Source organism: Oryzias latipes, chromosome 2 (genome assembly GCF_053564925.1).
Source record: "Oryzias latipes strain Hd-rR chromosome 2, Olatipes_Hd-rR_3.1".
NCBI lineage: Eukaryota > Metazoa > Chordata > Actinopteri > Beloniformes > Adrianichthyidae > Oryzias > Oryzias latipes.
Genome location: NC_136238.1, coordinates 15,405,526 through 15,432,527, shown reverse-complemented (window position 1 = coordinate 15,432,527; position 27,002 = coordinate 15,405,526). Strand labels below are relative to the sequence as shown.

Sequence of the window (27,002 nt, the reverse complement as noted above, 5' to 3'; positions counted from 1 at the left end):
TGTTCTTTGGCTCCCGTTGAATGAGCAACACATCACACAAAAAATGTAAAAAGACGTCTGTGTGTGAGACAAAACTTCTTCCAGAAAAAGAGCCCCCTTTCAATACAAGAACGTCATGCTTATAAAAAAAGGAGCTAGTCAAAAATCCATGCCAACACAACCTTGGAACACAAAAAAGTCCATGCACGCCACTGCAAACCTATAAAGATGCGATGTTAGTCCGAAAAAAAAGGCCGCTCTAGAAAACATGCAGTGGACAAAAAGCAGAATCACAGTTTTCAGAAGTGCTGGGTCAGTCGCACAACTATATCTTCCTCATGGCTTTAAGAAATATCAAAAAATTCTGTATTAATGTGTTACGACTGTCGTTAAAATGTCACAGCAACAAAGCAAATCAAAGGAAAGTGTGGTCCAAAGTAAAACAAGAAAATCAAGACCAACATTTTTACCATTTTTGTTTATAAAATATTGTGCATTTACTGTCCATTTTTCCAAATTGGGGTTTGTGGCCACTCTGATTTTATTTTATTTATTTATTTATTTTGGCATAATCCTGGGAATAAACAAGAAAAAAAAAAGCCGTGTGCTATAATGGCATGGAAAATGTCCTCCCTCTGTAGAGGCTGAACATGCTCCCGTAGTAGTCGCTGCCTACAGAAACACTTTCCTCCGACCCCTGCATGGCCCGCGCCAGGTTAGCGTGTGAAGCTCGGATGAGCGGTTCCACACCCAGGTGACGGACGGGTGGGGCCCCCTCGGGGGGGCCCCCGCCCGGGGCTTGCCTGGCGGAGTTTGTGGGGTCCAAATGTGGCCCTGGTGGGCGAGAGCTCAGAGTGCGGAGCTCCCGCTCCACCACGGGGTTGTAGGCGCTGGGGAGTGTGGCCCTGCGATCCAGAGCATCTGGGTTTTGATCCATCATCCTTCCCCCCTCACCTGTGGGGGGAAAAAAAAACAATGCTGGATTTGAGTGGTTTTTGTAGTGTTGATGAAAAAGGGTTCCTCAAACGACTGTATGAGCTTCAGTTTGATTTCTGTGTCTAAACTGAAGGAAACCATGTTTGGAGCATAAACAGAACCTCTTTTGTCTCAAAGCAGGTAATGATCGGCATCTAAGTGATGAGCTATGGAGGCGAGGATGCTTCTACAGCAAAAAGAAAGAGCGGTCAGCGTCTATCAAAGACAGCAACGGACTTCGGGACATTAACAGGGACTAGCAGAAAGAGTGAAATGATACTGACTCAGCCCCCGATCCTAAAGATCCAGTTGTCAATCTAACTAAATGTTCTCACTTTTCATTAACTTTCGAGAGGGATAAAGACAATTTATCAGTATTGCAAAAACAAACTTTTTTATAGTCTTGTCAAATAGGTCTTAACCCTTGTGCTATCTTAGATGAACCCACCCTTACATTGATGTGTTCTCCCTACCATGACAAAGGTGGATAAAGGTAGAAAGATTTCATGTAATCCATGAACACCAGTGAAGATCACAAATCATTGAAGAAAAAAGTTCAGTGCACTGTCTAGTGGGTCTAGATGACCCATCTCCCAAAGTTAAAGTGCCTAGGATAGCACAAGGGTTAATAATCATAAAGATGCAAAACCCAATTTTCTGCGCAGCAAGGTCATTTAGTGATTCACTGAATTTTTTTGGCAACCTAAAATCCTTTCATCTTCTCAGAAATCAACCGTGTCATTCGGTGTGCCTTATCTGTGAACTGATTTTTAGTGAAACATGGTGCTCAAAAACGTGGCCACTGGCTACCGTAGTGGTTGTTTTGTATTTATTGTGTTACAACTGGATACATTTGGGAGTTATTGTGAATAAAGTTATTTGTTGTGTTGGACTGTTTCCTGCCTATTGCAGGAGAACTTTCCATCAACCCCTTTGACCAATATCCTGTTCCCTACTGGCCCTTCTTGGCATTCTAGGTAGCGTAGTCATCCACTACATTCTTCCTTGTGCTATCCTAGGATATTTGACATTGGGAGTTGGGTCATCCAGACCCATTAGACAGTGCACTGAACTTATTTCTTCAATGATTTGTGATCTTCACTGGTGTTCATGGATTACATGAAATCCTCTCCACCTTTATCCACCTATGTCATGGTAGGAAGAACACGTCGATGGCCATTTGACTCTAAAGGATAGCACAAGGGTTAAAGGACTGTTTTGTCCCACTTAATCCGTCAACACTGGAGCTTTAGTTCTTTGAATTAATATAACTCTTCAACCATTTATGCAATTAACCTACTTCCAACAAATTTTGAAGATGAGAAAAGCAGCTTTGCACTGATATTCAGAGTTCATTGAAATTGAGTCCAATGGATTCATAAATAGTCGCCGTAAAATGCTCATAAAGTAAACATGGTGTCCAAGTTGCTTCTAAAGTCCAGGGCAGCAGATAGTTCGTCACTATATAGTTTTAAGTAGGGTGGGAATTCGGACATAGCCTTGGAGAGCTATCATACTGACATGAGGATTGTGTTTCACTCTGCTGGTACTAATCTAGCGTTTACTGTGGTAACCTATAATGGGAATCCAAACAACTGCTTGTATATTTTTATTAGTCATCCTAATATAGGCAGAAAAGCATGTTGCACTGCTTTTCTGATATCAAATATGCAATTACAAAGCTGCACAAAAACAGTGCCTGGCATGTGCAACTTAAATGTACAATGAAAGGAACATAATTCATGCCACGATGACCTATTTCTTTTTGTTTTGTCTGAGTTTAACATTCCCAATGGAGCCTCACAGCCAGATCCAAACCTGCGACAAACTGGGGCACTGTGTCACACTTGCATCACACCCTAAGGGATTATCAAATTTCATTACACACTCATCTCAGGCCAAGATGAGAGTAACCTCCACTAGATCTATAGGAAACAATTTTGTTGGAGTGTGTTTTTGGCAGCAAAACAGACACTGCAGTAAGTCACAGGCAACATCATTTGAAAAATGTAAAGGGCTATTAAATGAGTAAATCCTATACTTTAGGCAAAATTTTTCAAAGTAATGCTTGGGGTGATAATAGTTGATGAATGTAAACAAAACAAAAGCTGATACGTCCAAGTTTTTTTTTTGTTTTTTGAAAATACCTGACGGTCCTCTTCTACCAGCCTTGTCTTGGGATCTCCCAGGTCCTTCTTTGGTTTCCATCTGAGGCTCTGTGGTCTCATCCTCTGTGGTCTCAGAGTCTGAAATTAAAAAAAGAAGCGAGGAAAGTGAGCGAAAGACAGATGGATATGTTGTGGCTGGACACTCAGGGGAGTACGCGCGGGCGGGCAAAAAGGTGGAACTGATGTGACGTTTTCTTGGCAGCACAGATTTTGACGGATTCGGAAAAAAATCCCGGACAAGCCCCCGAGGTAAATAAATGGGTTGAAACTGGAGCATGTGGTGAGTTGTATGGAATGTTATAGCAGTGTTTTCATACTCTATTTACCTCAAAAATACGAGACTTCTAATTAAATGACAGCACAAAACACACAAGGTTGTTCTATATTTTTAATTAAAAAAAACACAAAGACAAGAAACAGTTCCAGAGAAATTAAAAGAACGGCTCAAAAGATGATGCAACGTATTAAAGGAACATATTAAAACTGAAGAACAGAAACCACATTTAACAACAGAAGGGTGTACAAATGGAGTAAATGGGATGGATGCACAAAAGGGAGGAGCAAAAAAAAAAAAGTTTACCATAGCTTTGCTTTCGGCAGGAGCGGAAAACTTCGCTTCCATAGTGGCAGCAAGAGAGGGCAGACGGGAGAGCACCGTTACTATGGAAACCAGCATCTCTCTCACCCACACGACCAATCCTCTTCGTACCCATTAGTCTAAAAATCACCAGCCAAACTGTGGGGAGGCTGACACATACATTTACTGGTTAGGAAACCATTGAAGGAGGACGACAACCACAGAACAGGTTGCACCTCGTCGTCAGCCTCATGATAAAGGAGCCAGTTTTTTAAAAAAAGCATCTACAACTTTACACTTTTCAGGAAGGAATCTACAACATAAACGACTTTGGACACAGAATTAGATGTTAGCTAGTATCTGCTTCCAAACGGCAGGAATTTCGCACAGAGGCTAGACGTGCTTCATCCTAGGGTTTTCTATGCAGCAGCACCATTACAAAATTACAGCTCTGTGGGGGTGGAGGCACAACAACAAACGCCACTCTTGTTCAGAGCAGCTAAACTCCAAAAACACACAAATGGTCTGCGGCAAAGAACTCGAACTTGTGAATAATTTCTAAGCAGTTCGGGTTTTTTTTTTTTTAATCCCGTCTCTAAAAGAAAAGAAGAGAAGTTCCAAGGCAATAGGGTAAGGAAGAACTGGTGTAAAGCTCACACCGACAACACACCATGGGTAAATCTGCCAAATGTCCGTGTGGAAGGCCCAGTTCTCTGAAACAAGACAAGAGTACAAAGCATTATTCAGCAGGGATCCGCAGAAAAGGTCCTGCTTTACAGTCCCACAGTCCAGTTTGGAGGGGGAGTCTTTCAACCACACATGACTTTTTTTTTTTCCCACCCCTAACCTGATTTCCCATCATTCACTGCTTTCCGCGGGAGCAGAGCTTTTGGGTTTCTTCATCAGAAAATCCTCTACAGTTCTAATGAGATGCATTCGCTTCAGCAGCTTTAACAGACTCAGAAGTGATGAATGCGTCTGTCGGAGACAGGGGAGAAGAAGTCATAAAGCCGCTTCCTGTATGATCTGTCACCACGGAGAGGAGCTCCTCCGAGTGACTCACTGCTTTGCAGCGGCGGGAAAGCAGAAGTGGGAAAAATGAGTCATTTTTCATTTATTCCCCCTCATGTTTTGCTGTTCTCTACCCCCTCCAATCACTCGATGCTCCTCTTGTCAGCCAGTTTGATTAACCGCTGCCACTAGAAGCTTCTATTCATGTTGTGATCCCCCTCCCCTTTGTTTAGCCCTCAAAAGGCAGTCATATCAGCAAACCCCAGCCTCGGTTTGGCAAGGACCTTTATGGACTATTCAGCAAATACAATCCAGCTTTATTTGCACAAATCTGCCACTGGAAGCCAGACAAAAAATAAAAAATAAAAAAATATATATATATATACAATTCTTGAGGGTTTGATATTGATTCATTACTGAAAAACAGGCAAAGCGATAATTGTCCCCCTGCACTTTGAGTTGCTGTCTCTATGTAGTGTACCCTACTGACACACTTTCCACCTGCCCCAAATTTAGGAACAACCTTTTAAATGAACAACCTATTCAATGTCACTGCCTTTCTTTTGTTCCCAGTTTTAGAATTAAAGCAGGAACAAACTATTTTTCTCTTTGCCAAGACCAAATTATGGTTTGTTTTCCTCTCTTTTTTTAGTCACATTTAGACACTAAAATGATGGTAAATGTGCATTTTCTTACTCATAAACTGGCATTTTAGTCCTATTTTAATGTCAGGTTTGTTGTAAACATTGTGGGTGTCGTTTAGTTTTGCAATATTTTGTAAAAAAAAAAAAAAAAAATCAAATGGATTTGTGTAGAATAGTAACCCTGGAGGGGGGAACTTACCTGAAATTTCTTCTTTGACCAGATTTTCTTCATTTTTTTTTTAGTTCCCGTTGAGTAAAGATGATTACCTGTGGCGTAAACTCACGAAAACATCCCTCCAAGCCGGCGGTTAAAAAATCAAATAAATGAAAAAACACATCCCAGGGTGTGGTGTGGGGAGCAGCAAGCGCTCAAGACTGAGGAAGTCGGGTCAGGCTCCCCTATTTTTTAGTTTTCGTTTCCGGCGTGGGTGTGTTTACGCTCCGGTCTGGCAGCAAAACAGGGGAGAGGAGGATGGAGCGAGCGGCGCTGAATGTAAATGAAGCCAGGTGTCTTTGTGTCTGGGTGTGAAGAGCGTCCCTCGCTGACGTCGACGCTCGCCTCCCCGCGGCGGCAGTCCTCCAGCCGGGTTCTGTCCCTACCTCCTCCTGCCCTTTTTCCGTCTCAGTTGGATGCGCTCTCAAAAAAACGAGGAAGAGACAGAGCGGTGGGTGGATGGGCGGTTGGGTGGATGTGCACGCTTTTTAAGCAAGAGGAGGGGGTGTGGAGCCTTGATTGCAGTGATGGCAGAGGAGAAAGAGAGGAGGAGGAGGAGGAAACTGGAAAATATCTCTCCTCAGGAGCGTGTTGACTCATGAAAAAGAACAAAAGGATGGATGCAAGGAAGGAGGAAATCGGGGAAAGATCAAAGGGATGTGGAAGGGGGAGGCAAATTGGGGGAGCATGAGTTACACCCTCTAAATGCATTCTCCCCATAAGCCATCAAATATTTATCTGCTATTCTGTGTGTTTCCGTCCATAAGCAGCTTTTTTGGTTTAAAAAAAAATGGATTTGTTTTACTGCGGTTCATGAAAAACGCTGTAACTGGAAACCTTAATGAAGCTCCCAGAGCAGCTGGTATTGACTGCATCCAATCGAACCACAGGCAAAAATGAATCACTTCAACGCCAAACAACGAGAGCCTTTGAAAGGGTCCGTGACCCCAATTAAAGTTTGGGGGCCGTTTGGCAGAAGCCGACTGAACTGTAAATGAAGTCCATCTAATCGCCTTTAATCCCAGACAACGATCGTTCTTGCTGGATGATGATCTCTTCTTCCCTCCAGGCACTTGTAATAACCCATCTGTGAACGCATTTTGATCACATCAATTCTTACTTGCTACTTAAATAACAAGCCCTCTTTGAAAATTTTGACGCGATCACTGTGAATCAGATGATTCAGACGCGGAGAAAAGCAGCCGTATTGGCACATGGCTGCTTTTTTTTTCCTGCCTCAAAATTACATTAATTGCGTAAACGGTTGTAGAGTTACAGTAGTCGAAAAGAGCTAAAGATCTGATGTTGAACGCTTAATCTGATGGATTTAGTTGCAAAGTTATGGCTTAATCCGAACTGCCGTTACAGGTCGATACAAGCTGTCTTGGGGGCAAAAAAATGGGCAAACTTATACGGAGCATGCAGGTGGCCTTCACCAAATAACAAAGTCGTAGACCGCTCGATGACTGTAATGTTCCGACACATTCTCTTCTACAGTTTTTTTCTATGATTTTTCATTCTTCGGCTCCCCGTAAGAGCTGTTCACATAACAGCTGCGTGCTGCTAGCATGCTCTGAACAGGCTAACCCGTGTTTTTGCTTGCAAACAACCCATACCAAGCCATAAGGACACTTCTGACTAATGCGTTACACTGTACAACACTATCACTCAAAAATGTGGCCTTATGAATATTTCACAGCACATTTACCACATCTATGCCAATCGTACATTCCGTTTTCAATGGTACAAGCCTCAAAAAGGACGCACCTGTGCTCCCTTGCACGCCTGTATCTATGATCCTCCACGGGCCTGGACAACTAGAAACCTCACCAGCACCTGTACGGGGGTTGAGCTGTGCATGCGACTATAGCCGCGGGTACATGCGCAATATATCTTGATCGGATCAATGGTCGGATTAGAATTCAACCATGTACATGGGCCCAGAAAAACTTTTTCCGATTAGAACGAACGTTAACATGGTCACACTTTCGGTCGGAATGAATCATTTGGGCATGCGCAGTAGTGTTGAAAATACCAGAAGAGGAAATGAGTCCTGTTGTAAACAAACTGAGCTGCCATATACATTTATGCAGCAGCTCGGTAATATACGAAAAGATCTTCTAAACATGCTTTTATTACTGTTATGAATATTATAAAACGCCTGTTGGCTTATTATTTTATTTTTAACCTGTGTGGTCTGTGCTTTTGTTTGTGGAAGAACGGAGCTGGAAAAAGGGTTAGGAGTGGGCTAACACGCGCTAACAACATTTAGCCTTTGATGAACAGAAAATCCACGTGGGAAATGCTGCAATCTGCATCTTGGCTGCACTTAACGTCAGCCTAAACTTTGACGGGACACGACTGGAAACACAAATCTACGTGATTGTTTGAACAGTTTCTAAGGACTGAGCGACATTTCTGCTTTGAAAAGCTCACACACCGCCCCAAAGCCGCTGTTTGTGAGCTGGCAGCCCGAGCTCTGCCAGGACACACAGTTCTCCTGAGTCCGGCAGCCGCTAACCCAAAAAGGCGGGTCGGAAGCCTCCCCCTCGGAGCGCACACTTAACAAAGCACCACCGCCCTGTCCGGAAAAACAAAGCTATAAGTCCGGCTGCTCTCCTCAGAGACACGGTACACTCGCGCGGAGCAGCCGGTCGGTTCTGTTTGAGCTTCAAAGCTTTCTCTGGAGCACGGTTTATGCGTGACTAAAACCAGAGCAGTAGTGACCCACAATCGGAATAAACTACATGCAACACGATCGGATAAACAATCGGCACAACCCACCTATCTCGATCGGAAAGAAATTTTGATTCGAACGAGTCTGATCGGGGCAGAGTATTCCAAATGACGTGTTTACATGACGCGTTTTTCTTTCGATCAGGCGTTCTTTCCAAAAACTTTTGTCCATGTAAACACAGCTAATGTCTTAAACCAGCAGGAAATCGATACGGCCGATGAGAAAAGGAAATCTAGAGAAAGACGAACAAATGCTGCTTTAACTTTGAAGTGACATACATGTGCTTTAATTGCAAACATGGGGAAAAAAACATTTGATCCCTCTATCAATTTTAGCTCTTAGATCACATGTTGGACAAAAGTTGTTGCAATAATTGTATTAGTTATTTTTTTCTGTATTTTTTTCTTTTTTTTAAATGCTTGTTTTACTGGCTGATTCACATACAGTGATCACAATAAAGTAGTTTTAATAAACAAAGATAATCATGGGGCACCTTTTCATTTCACAATCTTGATGGAAAACAAAAAAAAATAAAAGCTGCAGTTCCACAAACGGCCACTGGAGGCTGGTGGCAGATGGGAGCAATTTTATATGAACACCAGTTTGGCCTGTCTAAAGCTTGACTGCCTGACTGTACATAGTGGCTGTGTGACACGGCCTTTAGGTGGGCGATGGTCTTTAAACAAGCATTCTCTTTTAATTTGAATATTTGCTTCTCCATCCTTTAACCCTTGGGCTATCTTGTGGGGTCAAAATGACCCGATCCTTACACTGACGTGTTATCCCTACCACCATAATGGTGAAGAGGATTTCATGTAATCCATGGACACCAGTGAAGATCACAAATCATTAAAGAAAAAAAGGTTCAGCGCACTGTCTTGTGGGGTCTAGATGACCCAACTCCCAACGTTAAAGTGCCTTGGATAGCACAAGGGTTAAAGATTTGGTATACTGGATCAGAAGAGACCTTAGATAAAAGGGACTCCTTTTATTGTCCTCCTTTCCAGATTTGATCCGCAACTTCCAATATATTACCCTAAAATAACACAGATTTGTTCTCTCCACTCATAATTGAAACTTCTCTACACTTGTCTGCTGAGTAGCTTTGCTGAACAGAGTTTTTTCTAGTCTTGTAAAGCCAGGGCCAGTTTCTGTTTATGGCCTTGTAAACACCGAATCAATGTGAGATTTACTCTTGCCGTGAATCAAGAGCTGCTCAGAGAATGTGCATTTCGATGGTGGTCATTAGTTTTCTAGACCATCATCATCACCAGGCAATAAGACAAGCCTTTTTCCTTTTAAAAAAAATAAAAAAGTCTTCGTAGTAGATCTTCTCCTTGAATTGTCGCTTCTTTCAGTGAAATGCTGTCTCCAAATGTTATTTTTAAAGAACCTCTTTTCACCCCCACCTGCCTCACTCTCCCGCCTCCATCCACCACTGGAGAGAAGCAGTCGGTCCAGGCTGAAAGTGAAGCGATCAATACTGATGCTTTATGCGTGATATGGGATACACCCCCAAGTAACAGTTCAAACGCCCCCCTGGATCAATAAGCCCATCGTGGCACAAGATTCCACAAACATCATCCGATGGAAAGTCACATTATGAGGCTTCTTGCACGCAGCAGTCAAAAAGCTTATTTATTTATTTTTCCTTTTTTCTCACTCGCAAAAAGCCACGGCGAACCAGCTTTAGCCAGTTTCTGGCTGGGGTATCACAGAACGCCTGCCATTAAGCAAAGATGATTTGATTTTGCCGGTGCGTGTCATTTATCGTCTCCGAATCTGTTTTGTGGCTCAGGCGGCTGTGCTTTCTAATGCACCGCTCGAACCTCATTATGGTTCTTTGAAGTCTTATAACAGAGCCGTGCAAAAAAAAAAAAAAAATGTTCCAATGCAAAATTTGTGTTCTGCAACATCAAACAAATTCTGAGACAGAAATGAACATCTTGACCTAGAAAGAGGCTCTGAACAGGTTAAATCGGACAGGTGCAATTTGGAACATGCCCTGGTTTCATTAGCTTAAAACAACAAGGGAGCAAGCGGACTTTGCGGAAACCCATTGATTTTGTGACAGCGGCTGCTTTCTGTGGAGCGGCCGTGATGGATGCCTTCCAGGAGCACAGCTTTATCAGCACAGTCTGGCATGATATCCCTTAAAAACAGAGAACTGTTGCTGTTACGTCACGCACTCCTCCTGTTTCCATTAAGTCTGGTCTGGTCGTATATTTCATGAACGCACCAATAAAAAAAACAAAAAAAGAAACAATGGTTCCAATTTAAACATTTTTGTATTGTATTTTTGTATAAACCTTATGACAATCACAAAGATTTAGCCTTTGATGAACAGAAAATCCACGCGGGAAATGCTGCAATCTGCATGTTGGCTGCACGTAAATATGTGGGAATAACATCAGCCTTTATTTTGTCGGGACACGACTGGAAACACAAATCCACGTGATTGTCTGAACGGTTTCTAAGGACTGAGCGACACTTCTGCTTTGAAAAGCTCACACACCGCCCCAAAGCCGCTGTGTGTGAGCTGGCGGCCCGAGCTCTGCCCGGACACACCGTTCTCCTGAGTCCGGCAGCCGCTAACCCAGAGCGGCGGGTCGGAAGCCTCCCCCTCGGAGCGCACACTTAACAAAGCACCACCGCCCTGTCCGCAAACACAAAGCTATAAGTCCGGCTGCTCTGGTCAGAGACACGATTCACTCGCGCGGAGCAGCCGGTCGGTTCTGTTTGAGCTCCAAAGCTTTCTCTGGAGCACGGTCTATGCGTGACTAAAACCAGAGCAGTAGTGACCCACGATCGGAATGAACTGTTTACATGCAACACAATCGGATAAACAATCGGCATAACCCACCTATCTCGATCGGAAAGAAATTTTGATCCGAACGAGTCTGATCGGGGAAGAGTATTCCAAATGACGTGTTTACATGACACGTTTTTCTTCCAATCAGTCGATCAGAGAACACACTGTTGCTGTTACGTCACGCACTCCTCCTGTTTCCATTAAGTCTGGTCTGGTCGTATATTTCATGAACGCACCAAATAAAAAAATAAAAAATAAAAAAAGAAACAATGGTTCCAATTTAAACATTTTTATAATGTATTTTTGTATAAGCCTTATGACAATTACAATCAATTACAAAGATGCAGTTTTGGACGACAAATTGCAAAACTAATGGAAGACTCCATCCACATTTATTTGTTGACATTTATTTGTTTTTTTTTGCTTTGTGATTGGGATTCAGAGGTTAATGCCTTTAACCATAGCATGGAAATCTCTTCAAAAAACGGAAACAAATGGATTTCCTATTAATCCATACCCACGAGGTATGGTATACAGCAGGGCTGCACGATATGAGGAAAACTCACCACTTGTGAGACTAATGATTACCTTTGCCATGACGATATAACTTGCGGTACAGGAAGAAATAACAAAAAAACCAAAAACATCATTTCCATTTCCCTGCAACAGTTTAATTTAAATAAGAGTCAGCATACCTTAAACTATACTCCAGATGACCCTCATCTGTAGGAGATGATTCGTTAAATAATTCAAGCTGTCATACGATTGTTTTAGCACGTTTAAGTTTTACCATTTATTTCAATTTTCGCCGACTTTTGTGATATGCGCATTGCACAGCTTTATTTCGTGATAACGATAAAGTGTACAGTGTTCCCTCGTTATATATTGGTTTGTCTTTTATGGCCTTACTGTTTTATGCATTTTTTAGGTGCAATTTTGCATGTTTTTTCTTTTAACAAATTCATTGTGTTCCGGCTGAACACAAGGCTGAGACTTCAGCCTGAAGTCTCCAGGCGGCTGGGTAGCTCGGTTGGTAAGGTGAAGGACTGACATGCAGGAAACCAGGGAGCAGTTAACACCACCCAGTGAGGCACCCCAACGCTACTGCGCACCAGCATGAATGTGCATGAATGATCCGGGTGATGGTCAGAGGGACCGTAGCTACGAACTGGTAGCCATGACTCTACAAACACCAAGTATGAATGAAGACTGAATGAATAAAGGACACATTGCAAGCACTTTGAGCGTCTGGAAAAGCACAAACAAATCTAATCTTATTATATTATATCATATTTGAAGACATCTGCAATCCCACCTAGCGGATTTCACCTATTTTTATTTTATTTTTAGAACGTAACCCACACGATAAACGAGAGAACACTGCACTGACGACTTCACATTTCGATAAGCGGTAAATTCTATTGGAAAGCAATCCTCAATGTTTCGGAATGACCTTCAGTTAAATTTAGGACAACAGTCATTATGTGCTCCTGATGTCAATCTGTGAGGGGAAAATTCTACCATAAAGGTAAAAGATGATATCCACAGTTTAGAAAAATCTTCCAGTCCTAAATCTTTTAAACTCACTTTACTTTTTTGTCAAAATGCAATTTTGTGGTGTTGATGTATCAATGTTTGTGTTGCAGAAAGAACACCACCGACGACTCTGCTCCAACACGCTTGGAGGGGTCACTCCACCAAATCAACTTTCACCAATTCGCACAGGTGGTTTGGTAAAGTTTTTTTATGCCGATGATGCCCTTCTTGACACAACCTGTATTTTATCCAGGCTGGGGACCAGCACAGGGAGACCAAGACTTTGGGGCCCCATTGTGGCTACATTATGCAGAACCATGCTGGTTGGTCGGAGAGAAGAAAGAAGAATGGACATGCAGGAAGGAGAAGGATGAAACCAAGCGATTGCATCTCACCGACCAATACCAGATTTGCTGAAGAAGAAATGACTATTTTCTTAAAGCAATTGTACTTTTGCAAAAATCAAACCCTTTCTTTTTTTTAAAGAAAGAAAAGGGTGGTTCCAAACATATTAAATACTAATTCACGGTAGGGTATTTAACCCTTGTGCTATCTTAGATGACCCCACCCTTACATTGACGTGTTCTCCCTACCATGACAAAGGTGGATAAAGGTGGAAAGATTTCATGTAATCCATGGACACCAGTGAGGCTCACAAATCATTGAAGAAAACAGGTTCAGCGCACTGTCTGGTGGGTCTAGATGACCCAGCTCCCAACGTTAGAGTGCCTTGGATAGCACAAGGGTTAAACCGCGTTGTGAGGGTGGTGTGAATGTTGCATCAGAGTGCCATGGATGGCACTGTGTGAGAGCAGGCAAGTGCCTAGGATAGCACTAGGGTTACAGAAAGATATATTTTTGGCATAATTAAAATGTACCTTCGGTAGAAAGTGATAGATTTAAAGACCCGATTGGATAATTTTTGGGTTATTTTCAAAGAGTTCCCAGTGGTCTTTTAATTATGATTATGCCATTTTTTTTGGCAAAATCCAAAAAAACCTGTTATTTATTTAGGACAATTTCTGCAAGGGGGCAGGAGTTTATTAGAAATTTACCTCTGAGTTGTGGACGGGACTGTCTGCACGGAGCAACCCCGCCCATTTTCTGTCACCCATGACTGACCTCTCTGTTTACATGGTCCTAGCTTACACAACTTTGGAGGAATCCAGCCGTGCACTTCAGAGCCAGCTTGCACAAGGAAAATGAAGACGTGCATTGATTTGTATGTCTGCAATGGATGCTTTAGAATGAAGCGGCACAGAGAGCTTGTGTTTTTTTCTACACCCCAACTACAATCTTTTTCCAACTGAATTTTGTCGTTTGCTCCTGCGTCACAAAGATTTGAACAAAGAAATGAAATTTTAAGCTAAATGTTGTCCTCTATCATCAGATAAATGCCACTAGAACATGTTAAAAACAATAAAAGCACAGTTTTCATCTTATTATTTTTAAGACTTTTCTGCCTGCAAACGCTATTACCAATAGAGCCGATCGTGGGGCAGGTTTTGGAAAAAGGACCAGCAGTCCCACTGTAATAGGATCCTACCACCTAAGCCGGACCGAATCCCTGAGGGGTTCCTGTAAATGGCTGTGTGCTGGCAGCACGGAACACAAACATTGGAGCGGCAGCTCCGGCCTCCTATGTTGCCTCAGCTGCCTCGCGTTGATACAGAACCTAATTAATTGTACTGCAAGCTTAATCCACTCAAACATAAAGTCTACAGAATGCTAAATCATCACGCAGCTATAGATTATTGCTGCTCTGGCAGCTGACAGTAAGGGAAATCTGGGTGGGTATAAAATGAAAAGAGCTGTACTGCGTTTTAATAAATAAAAAAGAAAAAGATATATGGCCTTAACCCTTGTGCTGTCTTAGATGACCCCACCCTTACATTGACGTGTTCTCCCTACCATGACAAAGGTGGATAAAGGTGGAAAGATTTCATGTAATCCATGGACACCAGTGAAGATCACAAATCATTGAAGAAAAAAGGTTCAGCCGCACTGTCTAGTGGGTCTAGATGACCCAACTCCCAACTTAACCTCCACTCTTATACACTTGAGATGTCACCAATGACACATAAATAACATGCATTTTGACATTCCGTAACTCGTCGATCGTTTACGCAATGAATGTAATTCCAATGGCTTTTCTTCTGCGACAGATCATATCAGCTGATTTGTATTGATAGTGTAGACACTTCTCCAGGGTAAAGTGTTGCATATCAGCAATACAATCCGCTGTTTTTTGTTGATCAAATTTGGGCTTTACCCGTTCGGGGTTGCCACAACGGATCAGCTTTCACCGATTTACATAAGTGGTACGGTAGAGAATTCCTACGCCGGATGCCCTTCCTGACACAAATCTGTATTTTCAAGGCATAGGGAGACTCTGATAGGCAGCAGCACAAAGGGTCTTGCGTAACCCTTTTGCTATCCTAGGCACTTTAACGTTGGAAGTTGGGTCATCTAGATGTAATCCATCTAGTCCATGGATTACATGAAATCTTTCTAACTTTATCCACCTTTGTCATGGTAGGAATAACACGTCAATGTAAGGGTGGGGTCATCTAAGATAGCACAAGGGTTAAAGACCCACAAGGATTAACATTGATTGTAAAAACACTTCACGACTGCGAAGACTGATTTTCTCTGCTTCAGAATCCGCGGGAATTCTGTTATTTGCGTAAACAGTTGAAGAGTTAGGGTAGTTTGAAGGAATGTAAACATTGGAGCTAAAGCTCCGTTGTTAAATAGAGTTTAGATGCACTAGCCTACAACAGGTAACAATGCCAGGAAACATTTATTCCAAAAGAACTCCTTCCATTCCCCGCTCACCTCTCTGTTTCTTGCTTTTTGGCCCTCCCACTCCTTTCCTAACACTCCTCAAAGACTTCCGTGCATCGAGAAGCTCCTTCCGCGACATAACTCTTGTCGTCCTTTAAACAATCCCTTTAAAGAGCATCCAAATGGTCACCCTTGCCCATAACGAATTTCCACGCAAAGGCCTTATGCCAAACGGCAGAACTTACAGCAGACATCTTCAACCCATCCTTGTTCTAAACCTATACCACCAACCTCAGAGGTCTATTTCCAGTCCAAAACAACCCCTCCAGTTGTGCTTTCCCCCTTGCACCCCCTTTTGGACGGCCAGCCCCCTCCATCACCCAGTTAAAGCGGGAGATTAGACACATAGAAGTGACCTTACACTGTCCTCTCTGGTGTCATTTCTACAGGCAGTGCTGAAACTCCCATACAGGAGAAATATTTTAGAACAAACTGGACAATTCCAGAAGATAGAAGGATCCATTTCAGACAAGAAACCAAAAAAAGGGGGGACAGAGGAGCCTTTTTCAACCAGAAAATGATGATGAAAGGTCACGGAACTGTTTCTTACTTTTCACGTCACAGATTCACGCCAACAACCTCTTTCATGCGACGTCTCAAGAATTCACACATCTGTTTTAAAACTCATCTTAAATAGATCCGAGTGTCAAGTTCAAGAGCGAGCCGGTGCAAAGAAGCAAAGCCTGATGGGAGGCAAGGTGAAGGGATATAATGCTGCAGGACGAATTGCTTTCATTTACTTTCAATATTTGCAGACACATCAAGGTCGGGTTAAACCAAATCAAATGCAAATCCGCGAGCAAACCGCTCCAATCTCGTCTCCGAAATGGATTCCCGTCTTCTGTCACCTGGGAATCTATTGGGAAAAATACATTCGCTTCCATGTCAATGGGATTTCTACCTGCAGCATGAAGGCAATTCTTCCAAAAGATATACCCCATATTACAGATATGGGGTTGTTTTATGCAAATGTTCACATGGTTCAAAATTGGCTGTAAGATATTAATCTGTTTTTTTTTTCTTTTTAAAAAGACGGTAATTGGAAATCCAATCCTGTGAATTGGTGAGAAATATGTCATTTCAATGAAAGTAATCATCCCACTTGCATGAGTCAAACAGGTTAATAATCCTAAGGGATTGAGCAGAGTCTGTTTGCATTAATGTGAAATAATTTATAATCTGTACTCGTGACTCAGCAACGCTCTGCTTTCCCGTTGATCCCTCGTTTAAAGCAACAGACCTCGCTTTTGTGACTCACAACTCCAAAATGTAGACAGAGGAGCCCCATTACCCCACCTGTACACACAACCCCAGCATGTCAACCAACCAGAATGCACATACCCAGTTCCATTCTGCCTTTTTTTTTTTTCATTATCTCCGTCACACTGATTGAGTGTGACAGCGCCGCGTCTTGACGGTGGCGATGCTATAATTATCTGTGATGTCTGCTGGTGCAATTTGAGAAGGGTGGGGGGGTATCCACACGTCACCAGGAGCACGAGCACTTGAGAGCCAGCACGGCACATACCGAAGCCATAAATAACCACGAGGGGTGAAAAGGCAGAGAAGCACAAAGAGACAGAAGTCAGGGAGAAAGGAAAACACCTGGAGCCAAAAATAAACAGACTTTCAGCGAGATACAGGAAATGTGTGCTTAGTTTTGATAGAAGTCTGTCATGTATACAATCAAGGCTATGTCAGAGTTTGTGAGGCTTTTAAATGCAAATTTGAGTGAGAAATATATCCAGAAAAAGCTAGAAACAATGACTTCTAAAAAAAAAAAGACATGCCCACTGGTGAGGCAGGAGGGAGATTCTCCTTCTCTTTTCTTTTTCTACTGTTTACTCGCGCATGTCCGCCACCTACAGTTGGAAGAGGCTTGGTGCGAAAAGTCGAAGCGATGCAAAACTGACTCCAGCCTTTTTCTTTCACAGCTTTATTATGATATATGAAAGACTTGTTGTCATAAATTTGTGGCCGGGCACAAACTGCAATTATTTTCAATGTTGGCACTTGGGTAAAGAACAAGGGACGCCATCCATGAGTCACTAATCGAGTCATTGATAGGTCAAAGTTTGAATGGTTTAACTTTCAATATGCATTCAATGGACGCGTGTTTTGTGCGTAGAGCCCGATATCGGTTGTAGAAACTTTTGTAGCGACGCATGAACCAGAGAGTTTTGAAAGCAGGAACCCAAAACGCATCTATACGCACGTTTACATAGACTTTTCATTGAAAATGGGTGGTTGCTTTAACCCCTTTGCTATCTTAGATGACCCCACCCTTACATTGACGTGTTCTCCCTACCATGACAAAGGTGGATAAAGGTGAGAAGATTTCATGTAATCCATGGACACCATTGAAGTTCACAAGTCATTGAAGAAAAAAGGTTCAGCCGCACTGTCTAGTGGGTCTAGATGACCCAACTCCCAACATTAAAGTGCCTTGGATAAGCACAAGGGTTAAACCGCGTTGTTGAGGGTGGTGTGAATGTTGCATCAGAGTGCCATGGTTGGCACTGTGCGAGAGCAGACACCAATCTTTTGCACACATTGGAAGTGATCAAGTGTTTCCTAAAGTACAATGAGATGGTACTAGCAGACATCACAAATGCAAAAACGTGAGCTTCAGGTGAGAATCCAGCCCTCAAAGCCACCAAGTCAACTCAGGCAACTCTGATTGGTCCACTTGGTGCTAAAGGGTATTTCTGGCTGCTTTGTTCAATGTTCACGTAAAACATCATATCAGATCTTTTGGTTCACTTTCAAAAGGTAAAAAATATCATGCAAACTGGATTGGCACTGTGTTTCCAATGGAAAGCTAGCATCACAGTCAGAAGGGTATGCCAGATAATAAGTTGTGGTTGCTGATTGTAAATAGACGGAATTTTAGGCTTGGAGAATATTTGTTCTTATAGGGTTCATTTAAACCAGGGGTGGGCAAATCCAGGCCTCAATGCCCGGCTTCCTGCTGGTTTTCTAGAAACCCAGCCTTATCTGCTGCTAATACCTGGATCAGGTGTGTTTAGCCAATATGGAGCTTCCATAGCATCTTGGTTGGAAAACATGTAGGACACCGCTCCCATGAGGCCCTGGTTTAAACCTTTAACACCAAAGCTTTAGCTCCAATGTTTACATTCTTTGGACTAGAATAGCTCTCCAACCACTCATGCAATTAATGTAACTTCAGCAGATTCTGAAGCGGGGAAAAGCAGCTTGAGGATGATATGCAACACTTTACAGTAGTTAAACACTTACGCAACAACGTAAATCAGCTAATTCTGTTTTTGGATAAAAGCGGCTTTTCATGTTGGCTTCCACCGCTTTACTAATGTAAAATGTTGCATTACACCACAAAGCCTCTGCTTTTCTCTGCTTTAGGATCCACTGGAATTTGTTATTTGCGTTAACGGATAAAGAGTCGGTAGCATAAAGCCATCAAATCTTTTGAACCCACCAAGCTCCTGTTATTGTGGTTTAAATTTTATGCGTAGCTATGCCCGTTTTAAGCACCATTTTCGTATTTTATGTACAAAACACACGGCCATTGCCAGTGAAACCAGGTCGAACTTTGACCAAAAAGGGACTCCGTTTTAGTAGTGAAATATGAATGCTGTTCACTGTAATTCATGGAAGTGCCAACTGTTTAAAAATTAATAACAGTTAAAAATGTTTAGTTTGTTCCTTGACGGAAAACTGACACCAAGTCTTTCATACATCAGAATGGATCTATGAAAGAGAAAAAGCCCAGAGCAAGATGTATGTGATTTACACCACATCCACATTTGACCAAACCTCTTACAACTGTAGGTGCTAATAAAAAGAAGGCACAGAAAAAGAAGCCCCTCCCTGCTTGGCCAGTGTGAACACCATGGGCCAAACGCATGTTCAAGAACCTGCATTTGGCGTACTCGCGTACCAGCACACCCCAGGCGAGCAGCACTTGCACATGGTCAGTAAGGGACCAGTACACCTCACTAATGACTAAAGTGCGGCTTAACCCTTGTGCTATCATCTAAGATAGCACAAGGTGGATAAAGGTGGAAAGATTTCATGTAATCCATGGACACCAGTGAGGTTCACAAATCATTGAAGAAAAAAGGTTCAGAGCGCTGTCTAGTGGGTCTAGATGACCCAACTCCCAACGTTAAAGTGCTTAGGATGGCGCAAGGGTTACAGGTATTGTGCGACAACATCACCCACACGTGTAACTTGCATTTTCCTTACTAAACTTTACGAGACAATTACCACACGCACGACAATCATACAGTCTTCTAGGGTGGTACGAGCCTGAAGAAAACACACTTGTGGTCCTCGTAAGATGTGGCCATTCCTGTCTACTACCCTCCGTGGACCTGGACAACCCAAGAACCCGCAGCATGACCAGCATGGATTTGCAGTACATTTTTAAGAGCCTATACTTTTTCCTAGCGTAGTCTAAATAATTACATTTTTGGCCTGTAATTTATCATTGGTTTTTGGTTTATAGAGCACAACCCAACAGCCATCTTCAGCTCAGATGGAGATGAGATGCTGAAATTATAAAATCCACACTCATCCTCCTGAAAGATGTTGGAGCACAGAAGGAAAAGAAGTCATATTAAGTACCTCCTTTTATGCTGCTTTTGTAGCTATGGAGACGGGTTCTTTTTCTTGAAAATATGCCTAGTTATCTTATGACTACCTGCAGTCGAGTTGTTCTGCTGAACTAAAGAAAAACAGGCAAAAACAATCTCAATAGTCCGCAGGAAATCAAACCCAATCAGCTTGAAAAGATAGGACTGATTAAATTACAGAGCTTATCCAGAACAGCTTTGATGTTTCACACGCTGAGGAAAAAAAAAAAACTGTCACCAGCAGGCTCTAAATCTGGAAGTGCCAGAGAGCTGCAACAGCAGCAATTTCTTTTACAGGCTAATTTGATTTGACAGCTTATTTGTGATTTCACTTTCTTGTTCAATCAGCCAGTGTCAAGCTCACAAATCTTGTCTTCTCTCTATCTCCGCCTGGAGCCAGAATGTTCCATCAGGAAACCTGAATCGGCATATTTAAATGAAAATATTAGAAAAAGACTACTTTTACTCAAGAGACCCTGTATTTCCGATAAATCACAGAGTTCTTTTTCAAAGAAAGCCGATCTTTTCTTAAAATTATTCAACATTTATGGTCCTCGCCCCCAGATTTAAAAAAAGAGAGAACATTTCAAAAGAGTCAAAAGGGGCATAAAACCCATATCAGCTTGAACATTCTTTTTCAAAATCAATGTCTGTCAGCTGATTCAAATGTGGAGAGAAGAGGTAATCCTAATCAGATATGAAGAGGTTCAAATTCCACACATGGGAGTCAATGGGCCATTGGGCAAGACACCCATGCCCATTGGTCAAATTCTAGGACTTTTGAAATGTTTTAAAAACATCCAAAATTTTAAAATGTCTGCCAGTGATCAACCAGGCCCTCACATTGTTGTTCTCAAATTTCAAACCAACTTGGCAGAAACAAATGTTGCAGTTCCTCAAATGACCACTTGGCACTGGTTTCAGAGGGAAACCATTTCCAATATCAGTTTCTCAGAAGTTTACACCAAAGGAAAAATTTCTGAAAAGCTTTTTTTTTTTTTAATGTTCAGAATGCTGTTGAGGTGGGCAGAGTAAAATCCGATCAATAAGCCCCTCCCACTTCAAGTTTCAATGTTGTCATCCAAAGTTCTATGGCTTAGGTCAAAGATTATTGGCGCCGCGTGAAGACGTCTACACCAAACACCATTTCGGGGTCTAACCTTCAATTGTGTGCTTGTTTAATGTCATGAAATCTTAAGTTTATGAGAATGTGTTGTTTTTGAAGCGTTAGTAAAGTAAACGTAAGCCGTTGCAAAAGGGCGAAAAGCTATTTTTTGGAATTGGCTGACGTACGCTTCATACGTACTTCATACTGTAAAGTGTTGCATTGTATATCATTGTACATCAGAGAAAAGCAGCTTTATTTATCTGCCAATATGCAACACATTAGTAATGTAATTGGTCGTTGGCGCAAAGCTGCTTTTCTCCACTTCACAGTTGCGTAAATGGTTAGAAACATTACAGTAGTAGAGAGTATGTCAGGATTTCCTGTTGATCGGCAAGGAAACGGTAATGAACTGAGCCCGGAGATGTGTTTTCATTCACAGAAAGTCCTTAAAATGGCTTTTCCTCTGTTGATTGTACTTAGATGCGACAAATCCTCAGAGAGAGAAAAAAACAGTGAGCAACAAGCCCTGCTGACGAGAGCGGAGGATCTGAGGATCAGCTCTTTCCCCCCTCCACCCCTAAACACATCTGAGTTTCCACTTACAGCCACAAGCTCGTCTTAAATCCTTCCCGACAATGATTCGCCGCCACAGATGACACGGCTGCCATTTGACCCACACTTGGGTCAACTGTTGTTTTGTCTTCTATTTGCAATGGAGTCGACATTTCAAAAGAACACATGTGAATTCCAAAGCAAAAACCATAAAAGTTCCCACAAATAGAAACCCGGGGTTCCTTCACGTCTGTAACAGCAGTTCCGAAAACAAGTTACGTTTTCTCCAACTTGCTACGGTTACCTTCGCCCAGGTCCATGACGGCCAGCACAGCACTGCAGCTCGCCTCTCCGAGCTCATTGGTCGCCAGGCAGGTGTAGAGGCCGGCGTCGGTCGTACGGCAGTCCCGTATCCACAGCCCGCCTGACTCCTGAGCCTCTGAAGGGGAAAGGAGCTCGTCGTTGTGGTACCAGGTCAGCACAGGTTTCGGGTGTCCTGACACCGACACCCTCAGACGGATATCGCAACCCGCTCCCACTGCAGCCTTACGGAGTTTACGGGTGAAAACCGGAGCCGATGGCTCTTGGGTTTTGGACCCTTTGTCTTGAGAAACGGGGTCGCTGGGGATTTTGGCCTTTTTGAGGGGGGCACTGGGAGAGGAACTTGACTGTGGGACGTCTGCCATTTTGGTTTAGACTTGTTTAGAACCTGAACGTTCAGAGATTGAGCTGCATTTACTGAACATCTCAGAAAGACGCCATTGGTTCAGATGTGTTGGGGCCCACAGATGGAAATCCCAGTGGGTTCCTGCACCAGGACATGAAACAACCACCGATTAGTTATATACAATTATTTACCTGACATTTTCCACAAACATATGTTAAAAAAAATACTCTCAAAACAAGTAGGTAGTTACAAGGTACCAATTTAGCTGCAGCAGAAAGCTAACACCAATGCCCAGACAATGAACCCCCCGCCACAGTTTTCACAAACATGACAAAATTCTCATGCTAACAAGCATTAATGACTTTCTTTCCCACCAAAACGAAACGAGTTTTTCATTTTTTTCTTAATATTTGAAGCTCCACAAACCTTCTTGCTCGTCCAAGAATTAATTTGAATCACAGTTTAGATGGGTAGCCCGGAAGGTTCTCATTAAAGAGCCCCTCTGATGAAAATGGTGTTTTGAACATGTTCATGATGGAGGACGAGTATGAAGAAAATTATGTTTAAAATGGTATTTTTGAATACATCTTTATTCAAAAAGTTGTAAATAACGAAAAGACAAAAAAAAAACGCCAAATTGTATTTGTGATCTCCCAACAGTCCAAACCAAAACAGATTTCTTATCAACTCCTGCCACTCTGCAGAAACTGTCTAAAAAAATTGACAGTTTATTTGATTTTGCCTAAAAACGGCATGTTTCAAATTAAAAGACCACTGGGAACACTTTGAAAATACATCAAAGGATGATTGGAGTGGTTTTCCAGACTTCCTTTTTTTTTTCTTCTTTTGATTTAAAAGATTTTTATTTTGTAATAAAACTAGCTGCGGTTACATGATGTGCAAAATATCTTTGATCGGATCAAAAGATCAGATTAGAATTGAACTGTGTACATGGTCCTGGAAAAACTTTATACGATTATAACAAACCTTTCCATACGCCACACTTTCGGTCATGATAAATCTTTTTGACATCTAAAGAACTATCTAAAATACCAGAAACGGCTGTAAGAGAAGTAATAGCGAGTTGCGTTGGGAAAAAAAACGAACCTGCAGCATAGAGAGAGACGATCTTCTAAATGTGCTTTTATTATTGTTAGAATTATTATTAGGGGCCTATTAGCTCATCTTTTTTTTAATACGAGCGGCCAGTGCTTTAATCTTGGCTGAACGGAGCCGGAAGAAGGGTTAGGCTAATACTTAATCCACCGCTAATAGCCTTGGATGAACTTAAAAACTTAGTGCGGGCAATGCTGCACATACATAAATATGTGGGAATAAAATCCGCCTTTATTCTGTCTGGACACGGTTGGAAACACATATTCCCATGATTGTTTGTCACGGTTTCAAAAGCCGTCTCCGCCAGCTTACACACCGTCTTAAAGCCTCTCCTCTGTTCGGTTCTCCTGAGTTCAGCAGCTCGCTCACGCAGAGCTCCTGGAAGGTCTGTGGTCCGAGTAAGCCCTGGCTGCAGCCTGCAGAATGGGTCAACATAGTGGAATGCTGGAACGCAGAGGAATGTGAACACGCTGTGGAATGTTAACCCCGCCCACATTGAGCCCGTCTGCTGTGGAATGTTAACCCCACCCACATTGAGCCGTCTGCTGTGGAATGTTAACCCCGCCCACATTGAGCCCGTCTGCTGTGGAATGTTAACCCCGCCCACGCTGAGCCCGTGCATTTGATTCACCTTTGTCACAGCAGTTGTGATTGCAGGAAAGGGGAAGAATCAGTGGAGCACATTTTGTGTCATTGTGAATTGTATGAGGAAGAAAGAGAACATAGGGAAGGAAAATTTGAATGGTGCAATTTTTTTTATGTATCACTCAAAAAAAATGATTCAAGCCCCTCTTTCATGTAACACGATAAAATTCTGTTTGTTTTATTTAAAAATATTTATTTTAAAAGATTGTATCTACATTTAATTGACCTAACACAAAATGTATTAATAGTTTCCCCTATAACTCCAGTAATCCAAAATAATTGAGTTCAAGTAAGGGGCATGCTGTTGAATGCTGTTTTCCTGTTTCTCTTTATGCTTTTTGCCATCTCACGGCTACAATTTTTCACCTATTTTAACCATTGAACTATTAAAATGTTCAACTCCTTCATCTAATGTAATGTATGACTATTAGTCCTTCAAATCCTTCGACTTTTCAAAAGTAAAAACTTTAGTTTGTTTTTTCCACGTAAAAAACGAAACTGTGGCATGAAATCGTTTCAACGCGGCTTCTCTCAATAAGACGATACACGAAGAGCGACATTTATAGAAATAAGGAAATATATTTATTTATACCTCCGGCCTCATTTTGTCACTGGAGTGTTAGCTCAGTGGCTTAGTTAGTGGGTTTATAATACAGAATATCTGAGTTCAAATCTGGCTTTAGACTTCTATTGCATGATCTTTTTCCTTTGCCTTTCTTGATAAATTTGAGTTCGACTAACTCGATTATATTTCGTTACATGGAAGAATTTTCTTTGAGGTGGGGTTACTCATATTTATTGGATGGAAATCCTGCCCACAATTAAATTGAGTTCATCCAATGAGTTATTTTTTTGAGTCTGTGAGGCCAGACAACATTTATTAACTCCCTAATACATGCACATGGAAACTTATAAAAGGCATAAGAAGACAGGAATCACTGTATAAATTCTCTAATTCAATTAAATATTTTTTTATTTAGAAAAAGGAAAAACAATAAAAAGGGGATCATGAATACAAAGAATGCATTGGGAAAATACTAAACTTTTACAAAACAGACTAAACTAAACTGTTATTCCTGCCCTTAGACCCCCCCCCCCCCCCTTCACGGTAAGGAAAAACTCCTTAAAAACTGGTAGGTGGCAATATTGCACATGGAAACTTGTAAAACCAATGAAGAAGACAGGCTCAATGTGGGCGGGGTTAACATTCCACAGCGTGTACACATTCCTCAGCGTTCCAGCATTCCACTATGTTGTGCAGTTCTGCAGGCTGCAGCCAGGGGTAGTTGGAGTAGCCAGGGGTAGTTGGAGTAGCCAGGGGTAGTTGTGTGGTCCGAGGCCTCCTCCAGAGCGCACACCGTAACAAAGCACCCCTCCCCTGCCCGCAAACCTAAAGCTACGAGTCTGGCCACTCCTCTTGGCGCTTCAAAGCCTCCTCTGGACCTAAAAGCCAGCGCAGTAGTAACCCACAATCGGATAATCAATCGGCACAACCCACCTATCTCGATAGGAAAGAAATTTTGATCTGAAGGAGTCTGATCAGGGCAGATTAATCCCAAAGGGGAGTTTGCATCACGCATTTTTGTTCCGATCAGATTACTTTTGTCCGTGTAACCACAGCTACTGACACCTCGTCATTTGTGTAACAAAGCAATTGAAAAAGGGTTGGGTTTAAAAAAAAAAAGGAAAAAAAAACTACATTTTTAAATACATTTTTAAACCCATTAATTTAATCCATTAGAACTTTATACTATGTAATGTTCAGCCAAAAGCGGCTTTAAAAACCGTTTGTGCTGTAAGAAAAACGTTGCTGCTATATTTTTTTTTTATTATTATTTTCAATTAGCTTTTCAATTACAAAAATAGAAATAAGTAGAATTTTGAATCATGAACATTTAGTTTTAAAATAAAACTATTTCTGAGCACAACCAAATATTCTAAGTGAGAAGAAAAAGAAATATCACTTACCTTGACTTCATTTCTAAAGCCAGAAGGAAATTCTCTGGACATCCTTGCAAAAGTCATGGTAACAAAATCCCACGGAGCAAAAAATTTCATCTCAAATGATCTGTCCTTTAGCGAGACTTTCGCAGAGCGTAGGTGTAAGTCCACCCCAGATCATGAAGCATTAGCGGCCACTGCCATGTTCTCTTTCTACAGCTTTAACCTCAGAAGGAAAAAGGGCAAAAGATCCTTTTTCTAAATGTCAAACCACTTTGACCTTTAGTTCTTGGGTGTCTTTTACTTTAAGTGTCACATAAAACCAATTTTTTATCATCTTTTAATGCGACTCATTACCTAAATCAGCTCCTTCTCCCCATGTTTCCCCATGTTTTGTGCGTTAGCCCTGCCACCTCCCTCAGCCTGGGAGTGACAGCTGCACCCATAGGTCACATTTCTTGGACTCCCCTGTCCAATCTATTCTCACACGCTTACGCACATGCACGCACCAAGCACTCAACGCGCTCCAAGCCTTTTAGATAATGCCTGAAATGTGTCTGTGTGTGTGTGTGGTTGTGTGTGTAGCAGGACAGAAACGGTCTGAGAGCGATTATGTTTCTTTAAAGACAGTCCAGGAGTTAAGAGAAATCTACAGGAAAAACAAAACAAGATACATCTTTGTTTTTTTTTCAAATCAATTAGTCAAAGTTTATTTTTATAACTTTTTTTAAATCTTATTTTGTTATAAATATTGCAGTTCCTCAATTGACCACTGGGTGCTGGTTTTAGAGGGAAATCATTTCCAATTCCTATTTCTTATATGTTTACACAAAAAAAAAAGTTTAGGAAAATAATAT

At 41.9% G+C, this 27,002-nt stretch overlaps 1 protein-coding gene across 9 annotated transcripts in view; it reads right to left on the bottom strand.

Moving 5' to 3' along the window:
- The window catches only part of spega (striated muscle enriched protein kinase a), a 72,165-nt gene extending 45,574 nt beyond the window's left edge, over window positions 1-26,591 (bottom strand). Inside the window, exons 1-5 of one of the 9 annotated variants that reach the window (XM_023964874.2) lie at window positions 5,554-6,049; window positions 4,370-4,412; window positions 3,703-3,732; window positions 3,102-3,200; window positions 783-933 (exon numbers count right to left, since the gene is read on the bottom strand). In XM_023964874.2, coding sequence (XP_023820642.1) covers window positions 783-933; window positions 3,102-3,200; window positions 3,703-3,732; window positions 4,370-4,412; window positions 5,554-5,586 — 356 coding nt within the window. In that variant the 5' untranslated portion in view covers window positions 5,587-6,049. Of the gene's footprint in view, window positions 1-782; window positions 934-3,101; window positions 3,201-3,702; window positions 3,870-4,369; window positions 4,413-5,553; window positions 6,050-7,335; window positions 7,451-15,491; window positions 15,759-22,080; window positions 22,585-26,172 lie in introns of those variants that run through there. The other 8 variants (XM_023964890.2, XM_023964872.2, XM_023964869.2 and 5 more) reach the window with 8 other exon arrangements.
- Between the last annotated feature and the right edge of the window lie 411 nt (window positions 26,592-27,002).